General features: G+C 58.2%; 1 protein-coding gene across 13 annotated transcripts; it reads right to left on the bottom strand.

Moving 5' to 3' along the window:
* Positions 1 to 15: 15 nt before the first annotated feature.
* SCYL1 (SCY1 like pseudokinase 1) lies at positions 16 to 13654 on the bottom strand. 13 transcript variants are annotated; one of them, XM_004051510.5, is made up of 18 exons: positions 13422 to 13654; positions 12972 to 13112; positions 12643 to 12765; positions 12336 to 12562; positions 11813 to 11903; positions 11569 to 11724; positions 7909 to 8067; positions 7013 to 7120; positions 5889 to 6002; positions 3314 to 3469; positions 2580 to 2768; positions 2385 to 2460; positions 1971 to 2135; positions 1592 to 1734; positions 840 to 911; positions 538 to 753; positions 396 to 450; positions 16 to 278 (listed from the first exon to the last, which is right to left on the bottom strand). In XM_004051510.5, the coding sequence occupies exons 1-18, from the start codon at positions 13530 to 13532 to the stop codon at positions 154 to 156; spliced, it is 2427 nt and encodes an 808-aa protein (XP_004051558.2). In that variant the 5' UTR covers positions 13533 to 13654; the 3' UTR covers positions 16 to 153. The 13 variants fall into 13 exon arrangements, with proteins under 13 accessions (XP_004051558.2, XP_018891468.2, XP_004051559.2 ...); XM_019035923.4 differs by having other exon boundaries at positions 840 to 908; positions 13422 to 13612; XM_004051511.5 differs by having other exon boundaries at positions 1592 to 1683; positions 13422 to 13612.
* Between the last annotated feature and the right edge of the window lie 1166 nt (positions 13655 to 14820).

Below are 14820 nucleotides of genomic sequence, written 5' to 3'. Positions count from 1 at the left end.
GCCCGGCACAAGGGGTGTGAAATAGAATTTATTGTGGCTCTGATTATGTACACGTGAGATGGCCTGGCCGGGCCGGCCGGGCTCACATGGTTTGTACAATAAATACATCTGCGGGGCGGGCTCTCCGCAGCCGGGAAGGGCCACCGCCACTGTTCAGTCCAGCTTCCGGGCTCCCAGCTTCATGGGGCCCTTGGCCACCTTCCTCTCGGCGCGTTTGGCCTCCATCTCCCGCCGCCGCTCCTCGCGCTTCTTCCGGGCCAGCTCAGCCTTGACCTGTCCTGGGGTCAGGAAGGGGAGCCCCGGTCTCAGCTCTCCAGCCAGTGCCTGCAGGGGGCCTGTAGGGGCGGGCTAGTTGGGGAGCCCTAGTCTTCAGCCCACCCAGGGGAAGCACTTACGGCTGTCAGTCTCGAGGCCCTCCCAGTTGTCCTCACCCCAAGAGTCCGGCCTGGGCTGTAAAGAGAAGTGTGGGCTACAGTGGGGCCCACTTCTGGCTGAGGTCCACCATCTCTACCCTCTCACCAGACCCGTGCTGGGTACCTGGGTGCTGGGACGTGCAGACAGGGTAGCGAAGGGGTCACCCTTGTCGCTGGACTCTGAGCCACCCCAGTTATACTCGCTGGCCAGCCGTGTACCGTCAGGAGGTGGCTCCTGGGAGCTTGGCTCCTGCCAGCCCTGTTCCCAGGAGCCCTCAGCTTCCCAGCTGCTCCAGTTGGACTCTGGGGATTTGGAGGATTTGTGGTCGGAGTTGCTGACCTGTAGAAGAGCGGGAGGGGGAAGTAGCCCTGGGCCCAAGGAGGAAAGAGCCCCATACACACACCTCCCCGCCAGACCCAGCTCACCTGACTAGCACGGCTCACTTGGCCCCCGGTGCTCCAGTCGTCCTGCTGGGCCAGCACAGACTCAGCCTCCTGCTGCAGTGTGGGAAGGGACCACTGATTCCCACCCCACGCTAAAGGGCAAGTGAGCCCGCCCCAGCATCGTCCCAGCCACGGACCCCACCACTGTCTTTTGCCTTCCTCCTCATTTGCTTCTCAGGCCCTGTTTCCCATCTATTAAATGGACGCTGACCCTGGCCTACCCTCACCCCTCTTTAAGGCTGGGGAATGAGATCTAGATGCCCCTTCCAACAGCCTTGGGGGCCAGAAACTGCTGCTGTCAGCCAGATGGGGAAATTGGGCCCCCAGCTCTGCCCCATTCTGAGGACAGCCCCAGTCCTCCCTCAGCCCAACCTGAGCCCATCCCCCAAGCAGAACTGGTCTGGTTCTAGACCCAGGAGTGGCCTCTCCTTGCTGACCCCCATGGCTGGGTGGGCACTGGAGAAGGGGGAAGGGGGATGGTGCAGGTGAGAGTGAGGAAGTTCAGGGAATGCCCCAGGCACCATCTGCCCAGCCTGCTCCCTGGGGCCGCTGGAGTTGAATGGGGCCTGCTGCTGGCTCTGGCCTACAATGGCCACTCCATGAGGCCTACGTGCCAGGGATGCTGTGCTGATGAGGACAGGCCAGCTCCAGCCAGGCCCCATAGAAGCTCCCTGAATGGCAGCCTGTGGATTTGAGCTGGGATCCCCTGGGGAGGCTCCCTCAGCCCCACACACCTCCAGGCTGCCCCAGTCTTCATCGTCCCATCTGTCAGCAGCACTGCTGTCCTCTGCTGTGTCCTTGTCCTCCTCCTGCGTCTCCCAGTGGTCTGAGGTTGTAGGGGTGGCAAGAACAGGGGTGGGGGCCGGGGCAGGAACTCCTGGGGAGCAGAGGCTCACTGAGCTTTCAGGGGGGTCTTGGGACAGGGCAGAGGCTGCTAAGGGAAGGGGGCTACTGGGGGGAAGGGGCACCAAGGTAGCCCACAGGGTGACTGGAGCCTACCCCAGCTCCTATATCCCCCTCACCATCCCCGGGGGAGTCAGACAGTAAGAGTTCCTGGGTGCCTGCAGCTCTCAGCCCTCTCAGCCACTGATGCAGCCAGGCCAGGACACTCACCTTCAGGCGTGGGTCTTTGGGGAATGTTGGTTTCTGTGGGGGCAGTGGTTGGGTGCGAACGGATCAGCTTGGAGGTGAGTGAGGAGACCCCAGTCACGGCCCAGCCTGCCCAGCTGGCTGCGGCTCCTCCCATGCCAGGGCTGGAGGCTGCATGGACATCCTTCTCTGGGCAGTGGCATGAGAGAGGTGGGTATGGGCACGTCAGGCACCCATGGATGACAGGACAGCAGGAACTGACAGTGCCCTGCAGCCGCCCCTCCCTTCTCCAGGCCTGAGTTCTCCCATCTGTGAAGGGGGAGCTGAGTCAAGTCTGCTCACTAGGACCTTTCAGAAACTCCAGTGGGGGCGGGACACAAACAGGTCACAGTCAAGGACATGGCAGGGAAAGAGGGAACATGAGTGTAGGCCACTCACCCACTTCCTCCAGCTGGGTCGGGTCCTCCGACACAGACTCCAATTTGGACAGGAAGCTCCGAATGGCTTTGAAGGCCTGTGGGGTAACAAGAGGCAGAGCTGGGGTCTCTGGGGTTCCCAAGAACCTACCAGGCCAGCTAGGGCCTGACATCCCCTACAGCCCCAGCCCAGGGCCCAGGCCCAGCTGTGCCTCACCTGGTCTCGCACGGATTTCTCAGGATCTACAGTGAGACCGCAGAGCACAGGCAGGATCTTGTGGGCACAGTCGTTCATTGAGTAGAGGTTGTGGGTGGCAGCAAAGCCCAGGACTCCCGCAACCCGGGACGGTGCAAATGGGTCCTTAGTGGCTCGGCTGAAGGCAGAGGTAAGGACCCTGTGTCTGGTCTACGACGGAGCAGGAAAGAGGGCTCCTGAGTGTAGGGTCAATGTTGGGACCCAGAACCACCAGCCCTTACTTCCCAGAATGGGACCACCCATAGGCCCCCAGAATCTGAAAAATGTGAATGAATCACTTAAATGGGGAGAGTTTACCTAAAACTTGACCTGGGCTTCTCTTCCCAAATCACTGGGCTCCACACTGCCTCAGGGCATGGGACCACAACAGCAGCTGTCCCCAGGGCTCAGACACAGGCTCCCTTCCTCCCTGCCCAGCTGACCATTCATTCCTGTTAACTGTCTGGGCACGGCAAGCAACTGAACTTACAAACCCTGGCTGAGGGGATGCACACAGGCCATGGGGCCAGATCCCTCCTGGCTGTGTGACCTCGGCCAACTCACTCCTCCTCTGGGAACCCAGATATGGGGCCAACAGCATGCAGGGCCTAGGTCTCTGGGAGAATGAAGGCCCCCACACGCAAGACTCCTGGCCCTGGAGGAGGCTGTGGTCCTGCAACAGGGACCGGGCTCCAGCAGTTGTGCAGGACACTCACGCTAGCACTGAGGTAGGAGCCGACTTTGCCCAGGCAGACTGTGGTGTTGCAGCGGATGGGGCCCTGTTCATCCTTGGCCTGTAGCCGTGCAAAGTGCTTCATCAGCTCCACATTGAGGTTGGCCTCGTTCAGCTTTGGGGCCAGGAGCAGCATGGACTGTGGGGCAGAAATGAGTGGGAACTGTGGGCTGTGGCGGGCAAAGGGCCTTGTGCAGGAACAGCCTCCTGGCAGCCCTCATCCCAGAGCACACCCATCAAAGCCTGCAAGGCCACCCACCTCCCAGCCTGGGCCTGGCCCTGTCCAGCATGTTGAAGAAAGGGACCCCATTTCTGTCCCCCTTTACAGCAAAACCTCCAAAGTCCATCTGCACTCCTGTTTCCCATTTTCTCTGCTCTGTTCTCCTGATGGCACTCCACCTAGACTCACACAAACAGCCCCACACTCTGCCAAACTGGCTCAGGGTGAGGTCACTGATGCCCTCCCTGGTACTAATTTCAACAGCCAGTTCTCCATCCTCACCAAACTTGACCCTCAGCAGTTCTGACACCCCTGAGTTTTCCCTCCCTGAAACTTTGGTCTCTGGTCTTCCAGGACACCAGCCCCTCCTGGTTCTCCTCTGACCTGGCTGGCTGCTCCTTTTGCTGAGACTCTAACGTTCACACACCCAGAGCCAATCTAGAGGGCTCTTTTCTAACACTCTTGCCCTAGGTGATCTCAGCCATTTCACAGCTTTCAATGCCATCTTGTGAGCTGACAACCCCCAGGCACATACCCCTAGCCCAGACTTCCCTAAATTTCACACATGCATAACCAGTGGCCAACTCGACATCTCCATCCAGCTGCCTAACAGAAACAGCCAAGATGGGGCCCAACATGCTTGCGTCATCTCAGTAAATAGCAACTCCTAACCTTCCAGTTGCTCAGGCCACAAGCCTCAGAGCCACTCTCGTCTCCATATCTTTTTTGTTTTTGAGATGGCGTCTCACTCTGTCACCCAGGCTGGAGTGCAGTGGTGTGATCTCTACTCACTGCAACCTCTGCCTCCTGGGTTCAAGCAATTCTCCTGCCTCAGCCTCCTGAGTGGCTGAGATTACAGGCGCCCACCACCATGCCCAGCTAATTTTTTGTATTTTTATTTTATTTTATTTTTTTGAGACGGAGTCTTGCTCTGTCGCCCAGGCTGGAGTGCAGTGGCGCGATCTCGGCTCACTGCAAGCTTCATCTCCGAGGTTCACACCATTCTCCTGCCTCAGCCTCCCAAGTAGCTGGGACCACAGGCGCCCACCACCATGCCCGGCTAGATTGTTTTTGTACTTTTAGTAGAGACGGGGTTTCACCATGTTAGCCAGGATGGTCTTGATCTCCTGCCCTTGTGATCCGCCCATCTCAGCCTCCCAAAGTCTGGGATTACAGGTGTGAGCAACTGGGCCCAGCCATTTTTTGTATTTTTAGTAGAGATGGGGTTTTACCATGTTGGCCAGGCTGGTCTCAAACTCCTGATCTCAGGTGATCCACCCGCCTCGGCCTCCGAAAGTGCTGGGATTACAGGCATGGGCCACCACGCCCAGCCTAAAATAATTTCTTAAATTTTGAGATGAGGTTTCACTCTGTTGCCCAGGCTGGAATGCAGTGTCACGATCACAGCTCAATGCAGCCTCAACCTCCTGGGCTCAAGCTACCTACCCGCCTCAGCCTCCCGAGTAGCTGGGACTACAGGCGTGCATCACCATACGCGGCTAACTTTTGTATTTTTTTGTAGAGATGGGGTTTGGCCATGATGACCAGGCTGGTCTCCAACTCCTGGGTTCAAGCGATCCTCCCACCTCGGCCTACCAAAGTGCTGGGATCACAGGCGTGAGCCACCGCGCCCAGCCCCTGACCACTGTTTTTAAAACCACAAACTCTTCTCCCCACACTTTCCAACAATGCATATTTTCTTTCTTTTTTTTTTTTTTTTTGAAACAGAGTTTCCCTCTTGTTGCCCAGGCTGGAGTGCAACGGCATGATCTCGGCTCACTGCAACCTCTGCCTCCCGGGTTCAATTGAGTCTCCTGCCTCAGCCTCCCGAGTAGCTGGGATTACAGGCATGCGCCACCATCCCCAGATGGTTTTGTATTTTTTAGTAGAGACAGGGCTTCGCCATGTTGGTCAGGCTGGTCTCGAACTCCTGACCTCAGGTGATCCGCTTGCCTCAGCCTCCCAAAGTGCAGGGATTACGGGCGTGAGCCACCGCGACCAGCCAACAATACATATTTTCTAATTCTGTTGTATTGTCTGGCAAGCCCACTCTCTGTGCCCTGGAAAGGAAGCTCCATGAGTGCAGGGGGCTGGGCACCTCATGCATGCTGCCTCCCAGCATGGGGCTTGGGCCAGGAACAGGCAGATGCTCGTTGTCTGCTGAATGGAGGACGTGCTCCCCCGCCAGCTGCCGAGCTGCACCCATGGCCTGAATCCACACAGCAAGGACAGTGCCTGCTTGGACCCATGGGCCAAAGCCAAGGCCTCTGTGTCTAGGGTGAGCCCCTCCAAGCCTTGGAAAACCAGGGGTAGCCACTCTGGGCCTGGCCACACCCACCTTGACCGTCTGCTCCCGGATGGCAGGGTTGGTGTCCAGGAAGCCATGTACGACGTGGGGGAAGATCTGGGTGTTGACCGTTGGCTCGTCAAGGTACTGGATGAACTGCTCCATCTGTGGCCCAGGTTGGGATGTGTCAACATGGTCAGCCCTTCCCACTCTATCCCCATAGCCATGGAACCGCTCCTGGCTTAGCTTTTCCACCCAGCAGGCACTGGCCAGCCAGGTCAACCTCCTGAGCCATCACCCAGGTGTTTGGCCTCAGGCCCAGGTGGAGGAGTGAGGAAAGGCCAGGAGGGCGCTAGGAAGGCCTGGCTTATAGTCCGGCTCATCTGGCCACCCTCTCAGAGCCTCTTCTATTTTTTTTTTTCTGAGACAGAGTCTTGCTCTGTCGCCGAGGCTGGAGTGCAGTGGCGCAATCTCAGCTCACTGAAACCTCTGCCTCCCAGGTTCAAGCAATTCTCCTGCCTCAGCCTCCTGAGCAGCTGGGATTACAGGCACCCACCACCACACCTGGCTAATTTTTGTATTTTTAGTAGAGACAGGGTTTCACTATGTTGGCCAGGCTGGTCTTAAACTCCTGACCTCAGGTGATCTGCCTGCCTCAGCCCTCCCAAAGTGCTGGGATTACAGGCATGAGCCACTGCGCCCAGCCTGAGCCTCTTCTATAAACGAGGGTATCACCCCTGCCCTGCTCCTCCCCACCTGCCCACAGTGCCACGAGGAGGACTGGTGTGTTTGGTGGTCACAGAGGGAATGGCACTGGGAGCCACTGGTACTTCCTAGATCCCATCCATCCTGTCTGATGCTCCCAGCTGCCCTGGGGTTGGCAGGAGAAAGACTGTATCCCCACTCTAGAGGGCCAGAGTGACTGAGCCAGGAGAGGAGGGGGCATTAGAGCGCTGCAGCCTGGGCAAGCTGGCCATTCCCAAAACTGCCAAGGAGCCCTGTATGTGGCCAACTTTCTGAGAGCCTGGCCTCAGTGGGTCCCTCAGTTGTGTGTACGTTCGGTGGGGGGGGGGGGTTTCTGGGGTCCCTGTGCAGCCAGGGGAGGTGCCTCCCCAGCCACCAGGGTGGGGTCTGGGTGGGGTGGACCACCGCGGAGTCTGGTACAGAGGCCTCACCTGCTGCAGGAGGCGGATGCGCATGGCCCGGTCAGTGGATGAGAACATCTTGACCACCACAGGGATGATCTTCTGCTGATACTCCTCAGCGCTCAGGAACTTGCCCACCTGAAAGGGCAGGAAGACGGGTTCAGCTGCTCACAGGAATGGGCTGACTTTGCTGGGCTCATCTAAATTCCTGGGGCTGATATCCCAGGGTGGGAATGAAGTGATGGCGGAGTGGGGGGCAGGCATTTCCTCAGCAGCTCCTCTACCCATATTCCATCTCAGCCTTGCCCTTAACCTTTCTGGGCCAAGGCCTCTTTCAGGAGGCTGATGAAAGCTCTGGGCCCCTCCCTACAAACAGGTACCTTTATGCCACATGCAGAAATTCTGCCTGCAATTTCTGGGGGTTCTCAGCTATACAGGACTTGCTTGTTGTCTTCTCCCCTCCTGGCAAGTCTTTCAGATGAAAGGGTTCTCCCCAAGGTGAGGAGGGCAGGGAATGCCAGGTGCCCATAAAAAGGCGGGCTGGGGTCTGAGGAAGGGGTGGAAGATCCAGCCCCCAGAAGTCAGGTGAGCTGAGTGCTAAGCAGTCAGGAGGGAGGATGGCAAAGTGGGGTGGTGAGTAGGTAATCCCCTGGGCCCTGGGAACCAAGGTGCACAGGTCAGACCCGGAGAAATGGAGGAAGGGCTGAGGGTTGTGAAGCCAGAGGTTTGTGGAAAAAAGGATTTTAGCAGCAGAGTCTCTCCTCCCCAGGGCACAGCTGGTCAGGTACCTATTTATAGACACTGGCAGGAAGCGCCTGCTCATATGGGCTTGGGTCTGCCCTAAACAGCCTGCCCTACCCCAGGGCCTTCTCTTTGGCAGTTCCTGTGCACCCAGCCAGCCTTCTGGACCCCACAGTTCCACTCACCTTGAAGAGGGGCGTGAGGACAACGGCCCCAGCATTGCCAAACTCAAAGGCGGTCAGCAGCTGGGGCAGCACCTTGTGCCGACAGAAATCCTCAGGGAATGCGTCCAGGCTCTTGCTCAGCTCCTGGAAGAACTTTTGCTTCTCGGCTGGCTCTTTGATCTGGGGGAGTGAGGACGGGACCCGGGGAAGAGATCAGCCTGGTTGCAGCCCAAACCCAGCCATGGGTGAGGACAAGAAGTGACGCTTATGGGCCTTATGGGCTCTGGAGCCTGGCTGCCTGGGTTCAAAGCCCAACTGTCCCACTTACCTGCCATGTAAAATGGGATAACAGCTCTACCATCTACAGGATAGTTCTGGGATTCAACCAGAAAATGCACATAAAAGCTGCAGAACAGGCTGGCACACGGCAGATGCTCGGTGGGTTAGGGACTGTTGCTGCCATTGCGGCTACCTGACCTGTTGCTGGGAGAGCAGCCACTAGGGGCAGCAGAGGCATCACTGTGGGCATCAGGCCCTTTATCAGTGTTGCCTCTACTGCTCGCCACCCAGGATGTGAGCACAGAGGAGGAAACTGAAGATCAAAGAGGTGAAGGGGCTTACTTGGTTCCCCTGCCCTGGCTGGATTGGGCAGGAAGTTCCTGGTAGGCCGTGGGAAGGCAAGGATTAGGTACACTTTACTCCCAGACCTCATCCTCCCACTGAGCCAAAATGGACCAGCCTGTAAGCTCAACAGTCTCCTTTAGTCCTCCTAACCCCCCTTTGAGGCCATAATACCCCCAATTCATATTTCTGGAGCACAGATTATGTGCTAAAACCTTTACACAGATTATCTCAGTCCTCTTCACAACTTTACCAGGTAGGTGCTAATGTAATCCACATTTTACCAATAAGGAAGCTGAGGCACACAGAGGGCAAGGAGCTTGTCCAAAGTCACACAGCTAAGAAGCAGTCAGAGGAGGGTCTGACTCAGTGGTTTGGCACCTCTCCTGTGCTGTACCCTTCAAAAGATGCTGTCACTCCCCCCATTCACAAAGGAGGAGACGGAGGGTCAAGGTCAGCAGCCAAGAGTGGCCAGGCAGGGGTCATGACCCAGTGTTGTGTTCCAAAGTCCCTGTGCTCTCTGTTGTACCACCACCCCCATAGCCGCAGCTTGGCCTGGGAGAGGCGACCTCTGGCTTGGGACAAGGAGGACCTAGATGGCCCTTGAGCAGCTCAGACCAGCGTGGGAGGCCGGCTTGGTGCTCTGATCACATGGTTCAGCGGGGCCAAGGCCCAGAGAGGCTAAATCACATCCAAGGTCATACATCAAGAGAGTAGCAGCTGGGTTCTCCCCACCACTCCACCTAACAATGGGAAGAGGGGCCCCTGGGCACTGCCCTCCCATGTTCTCCTGGAGGCTCCCGAAACCCTATTTCCTATGGGGTACACTTTAAGGAGAAGGGTAGCTTGGCAGAGCCAGCCGTATGAGGAGAACTCCACGTAACAAAGTTCCTGCTGCCCCGACACTGCCCAGGAGGCAACGGGGCCTCAGCGTTTCCAGCAGCTTCTCCTTCCAGGTTTCCACCCTCCAAAGGCCCTCCCCGCCCCACAGCATCTGAGTCAAGATTCCATGACCTCTGCTGGGTCAGGGTCTGTGGAGTGTCTGCCACTCTCCTCCCCTGCTCCTGATTCTGATTCTCAGCCCCCGCTGTCTTCCCCACACACGGCTGGGTCCGGGCATTGCATAGAGCAGAGCCTCCCTCCCTCCTCCCTACAGCAACCCTGCAGGCCAGTGCACCCAGATGCTCCTCACTATACACATGTGGAAACCAAGGTTCAGAGGCAAAGCTCCCTCCTCAGTATCTCTCCACGTGCTGTCACCTCTGCCTGGAACTCTTCCTCCAGGTACCATCCCTCTGGCTCCCACCATCATGTCCTTCAGGCCCCAGCTCCAATGTCACACTTCAGAGAGCCCGTCCCTGAATACCCACTCCAGTACTTTCCTTCCTGCACTGGATTTTTCTTTTCTTTTTTTTTAAGACTGAGTTTTGCTCTTGTTGCCCAGGCTGGAGTGCAATGGTGCGATCTCGGCTCACTGCAACCTCCTGCCTCCCAGGTTCAAGCTATTCTCCCGCCTCAGCCTCCGGAGTAGCCGGGATTACAGGTATGCGCCACCATGCCTGGCTAGTTTTTTGTATTTTTAATAGAGACGGGGTTTCTCCATGTTGGTCAGGCTGGTCTCAAACTCCTGACCTCAAATAATCCGCCAGCCCTGGCCTCCCAAAGTGCTGGGGTTACAGGCGGGAGCCACTGCACTGGCTGGTTTTCTTATTTATGGTGTTCTTTTGTTTGTTTGTTTTGAGACGGAGATTTGCTCTTGTTGCCCAGGCTAGAATACAATGGCACAATCTTGGCTCACTGCAACCTCAACCTCCCAGGTTCAAGCGATTTTCCTGCCCCAGCCTTCCTGAGTAGCTGGGATTACAGGCATGTGCCACCACGCCGGCTAATTTTTGTACTTTTAGTAGAGATGGGGTTTCTCCATGTTGTCAGCTGGTATTGAACTCCTGACCTCAGGTGATCCACCTGCCTCAGCTTCCCAAAGTGCTGGGATTACAGGCGTGAGCCACTGCACCCGGCTCTTATTTATGATTTTTATGTTTTCTGTCTCTTCCCCAGCAAGAGTTCCCAAAGGTAGGAATCTGGTCTGTTTACTTTTTGCTAGATTCTTGAGGACAGTGATCTAGGTCCGCCTCACTTTCCTCCACAACATGCTGCCCACCCCCCTTCAGCCAGTACAGGGTGTTACACCCCTGGGGACCAGAGCCAGAATGTACACGTGGAGTGACTGGAGTAACCAGAGCTGGCCCTAAATGCCTGCTGGGCGCAGAACACTACACCACACATTTTCAATTCTGACTCCTCACTGGGTCCCTTTGAAGTAGGTACAAGTTGAGTCTCCCTTGTCCAAAATGTTTGGGACCAGAAGTATTTCAGATTTCAGATGTTTTTGGATTTTGGAATATGTGCATTATACCAATTCAACATCTTTCTTTTTTTTTTTTTTGAGACGAAGTCTCACACTGTCGCCCGGGCTAGAGTGCAGTGGCGCGATCTCGGCTCACTGCAACCTCCGTCTCCTGGGTTCAAGTGATTCTCCTACCTCAGCCTCTTGAGTAGCTGGGATTACAGGTGCCCGCCCAGCTGATTTTTTGTATTTTTAGTAGAGATGGGGTTTCGCCATGTTGGTCAGGCTGGTGTCGAATTCCCGACCTCAGGTGATCCACCCGCCTCAGCCTCCCAAAGTGCTGGGATTACAGGCATGAGCCACCGCGCCTGGCTCCAATTTAACATCTGTAATCCAAAAAAATCTGAAATGCAAAATGCTCTAATGGGCATTTCCTTGGATTGTAATGTTGGTGGTCAAAAAGTTTCCAGTTTTGGAGTAGATCATGCATTTTCGGATTAGGGATGCTCAACCTGTACTATTATTGGGACTGAACTTCAGCCAAGGGAAGTCACAGAGTGAGTATGAGCTGGAGCCTGGGTTTGAACCCGGATTGGCCTAACTCCACAGTCCATGCTTGTCTCCTGAGGGTCAATTGTGAGGTACCCTGAAAAGCAGGGTAGGGGCAGAATGAAAAAGGTAGGGTCGAAGCCCAGGGTCGGTTGGGGGCTCACCTGAATCTCCTCCAGGAAGAGGTTGGTTTCTACAAAGCGGTTGCTCATGAAGCCACCAGGTGCCCGGCAGTTCTGCAGGAAGCGGGCTGGGTTGGGACGCACCTTGGGGTTTGCTCCCACCAGCTCACAGTAATGGGGCACCAGCGATTTGGGGATCTGTAGGGGAGGGGTCAGTGTCAGGGCAGGGGTAGCCAGCTGGCAGAGGGGCTGAGGCAGGGCAAAGAGCCAGGGGCAAGAAACTTACCTTCCCAGGGTTGCGTAGGGCTGCTGCCCGAGGTAGGGGCCCATTGAAGACTTCCCAAATGAGGCAGCCCAAGCGCCACATGTCTGCTGACCTGTGGCAGTGACCCAGAGCTCTTAGGGCCCCACCAACCACCTGCACAGGCCTCCAGCCTGCCTTGGGCACCAGGCACCCACTGCATGCCAGGGCCTGGCTATGTCCCTCAGCTGAGCCATCAGTCCCAAGAGGCAGGTTTCATTAGCCTCACTTAACAGATTAAAAAAACCAAGGCTCAGAGAACTAGGCACATCTGTCCAGGTCACAGAGCTTTCAAGTTCAGAATCACCCAACCCCGAATGCTGTGTCCATCCTGCCCTACCGCCCTGAGGACCCTGGGGGCAGAGAAGTGTCCCTCACTCCTAGGACACTGATTCCCTCCCCAGCCAGGCAGCAGGGAACAGGGGAGTGCCAACTAGTCTAGGAGTCCTGAGGCTGCAGGGGCCTCCAGGACAGGGCAGGTTGGGGCGCGCTGCCCCCAGTCACCCACCACTTCTCTCTGACCACTCTGCCACTGCTGTCAGCCAACTCCGGGGGGTCATACTGCTCAAGCTCGGGGATCCCCTTGCGGGGAGGTCCCCCACCGTTGCCCTGGGCTGAATACATGTAGTCCAGGCCCCCAAGCTTCCACTCGCCAGCTCGGTCCACGAACACGGCGGCCATGCAGACATTGTTGTGGATGAGGCTGCAGTCGTTGACCAGGAAGCTGAGGGCTTTCTGGGGGCAGAAGGAGCCATCACGCCCCAGCACCTGCAACCCCCCATCCCTGCTCTCATCACCACTGCCCCCCACCTCACCACGATCTGGTGTAGCCCCCAGGAGATCTCCAGCTCCTTCAGGCCACCAGCCTCCACTCTCGCCTTGAGGTATATTCCCAACGGGGTCACAGCCTCTGTCACGACGTGGAGGCATTTTTCTGTCTGGGGAAGGGGACACAGGGTTATCAAGGGCGGAGGGGCAGAGAGGAAGGAGAGATAAGCGACTTGAAGTGGGGAGAGATGGGGAAGAGGAAACCAAATCTGGGGGTGCTGGGGCACATAGGGTGGAAACAGGGCAGGAGGGGAGACAGGAGTGGGTAACCAAGACATAGTGAGGGGCAGAGACGGGCAGGCAAGGCAGCAGGTACCTCCAGTCCATCGATGTAAGCCAGGATGTTGGGGTGCCGTAGAGTTTTGAGGCGCTTGAAGGCAGCTTTGGCCACCTGGGTCTGCTCTTCCGCGCCAGGCTTCACATCATAGACGAAGATGGACACGGGGCTGCCTGTGGCCTAGGGGAGGGCAGCGGGGCCTGAGATGGTCCCAGAGCTGTTGTGTGGCCGGAAGACAAGGGCCCGCAGCCAGGTCTCTCCCCAGGTCAGCCTTAGGGACACTTCGCCGGGCCCACGTGACCCCGGCCCTGTCCGCCTGTCGGTCCCTCGGTCCCTCCGCCCGCCACGTAGGCACTGCCCGCTCCCTCCCCGGCCTGCTACCCCTTGGTTCCGCCGCCACGTCAGGCCGGGCGCGACGCGACGGGGCCGGCGGCGCGGAATAGGCAAGGCCCAGGTCGGCCGCGGCCTACGGAGCTCGGCCGCACTCACCTTCTTGCGGCCGCGGTGCAGGGCCCAGGGCCCGGGCAGGCCGCCCTCTGGGGGCTCCGGGATGAGCTCGAACGGAAAGTCCCGGACCGGGTCCCGGGCAAAGAACCACATCGTCCCCACCGCCGCCGCGGGCTCGGCCGCCTTAGCTCACGGTCCTCCGGCCGCCCGAGCTGGGGCGGGGCGGAGAGGGGGCGGGGCCTGCGTCGGACGGGGGCGGGGCCCGGGGCTAGGGCGGGGCCTACGTCGGGGCGGAGCAGGACCTGAATTGGGGCGGGGTGGGGCAGAACCTGAGTTGGGGCGGGAAGGGGCGGGAAGGGGCGGGAAGGGGCGGGGACAAGGGAGGGGCGGGAGAGGGGCGGGGATGGGGGCTAGGGAGGGGCGGAGAGGGGGGCTAGGGAGGGGCGGAGAGGGAGGCTAGGGAGGGGCGGGGAGGGGGGCTAGGGAGGGGCGGGGAGGGGGGGCCAGGGAGGGGCGGGGAGGGGGGGCCAGGGAGGGGCGGGGAGGGGGGCCAGGGAGGGGCGGGGAGGGGGGCCAGGGAGGGGCGGGGCAGTCCGGGGCGGCGGGCGTTACTAAGATCAGTACTCCGCCGCCGGGTAAGTCACTTAAAACCCTCCAAGCCTGTGAGCCCTTATATCTAAAGAGACCTAAATCCTAAAGGATAATAGAGCCTGCCTTCTAGCGTATTGTAAGGATGAGAGCTTAAGAAGGGACAGACGGATGGGGAAACCGAGGCAAAAAGGGGGAGAGGTAGCGAGACTGACAGGCATGAGAGGGTGCAGTGAGGAGTGAGGCAGAGACCCAGAGAGGGAGACTGGCCCCACGCCAGACACTCTCTCCCACCAGCAAGTGGGTGCCTCCAGGCTCCGGGGAGGAGTCGGTCCTGGTGAAGTGACCATGAGAGAAGCACGAGGAGACACCCCAGAGAAAGAGCGTGGGTGAGAGGCAGAGAGTGAATCCAAGGTTCCAAGGAGGTCCAGAACCCCAGGGCAGGGGCGGGCACCCAGGGAATGGAGGAAGGAGAGACTGAGGAGGGAAGAAGAAGTGACCCCAGGAAAGGAGGGAGGGAGAAGGAGCAACTGGGCAAGTCTGGAAGAGGCCAAAGGGCTGGGAGGGGCCCCTGCTCTCCTGGGCTCAGCTGCCCGGCTCTCAAGCCAACGGATTGCATCTCTCAGTGCCTGTGTAGACAGCCATGGAGTGGTGTTAGCTCAATCAGCACATCACACTGGTGGGGATCCAGCCCCTGAGCTGTGTAGGAGGGGCTGGACAGGCAGTGGTTCCTCTGCTGGTAGGGTCTCAGGACCCAGGCTTGGGGACAGTGCCTCAACCACAGCTATGGAGCACTGGTGAGATTCTGGGACCGGTTATGAAAAGTCTGGTTGGGATGCCTTTGGGAGATAAC

Source organism: Gorilla gorilla, chromosome 9 (assembly GCF_029281585.2).
Source record: "Gorilla gorilla gorilla isolate KB3781 chromosome 9, NHGRI_mGorGor1-v2.1_pri, whole genome shotgun sequence".
Classification (NCBI taxonomy): Eukaryota; Metazoa; Chordata; class Mammalia; order Primates; family Hominidae; genus Gorilla; species Gorilla gorilla.
This window is presented reverse-complemented; position numbering and strand designations above follow the sequence as displayed.

Excerpts from the sequence above, each read along its gene's own strand:
- SCYL1 (XM_004051510.5), bottom strand. The coding sequence starts at position 13,532 with ATGTGGTTCTTTGCCCGGGACCCGGTCCGGGACTTTCCGTTCGAGCTC. Across the intron at positions 8,068-11,568 it reads TCTTCCTGGAGGAGATTCAG|ATCAAAGAGCCAGCCGAGAA; the intron begins GTGAGCCCCCAA and ends TCACTCCCCCAG. Across the intron at positions 451-537 it reads CTGCACGTCCCAGCACCCAG|CCCAGGCCGGACTCTTGGGG; the intron begins GTACCCAGCACG and ends TTCTCTTTACAG.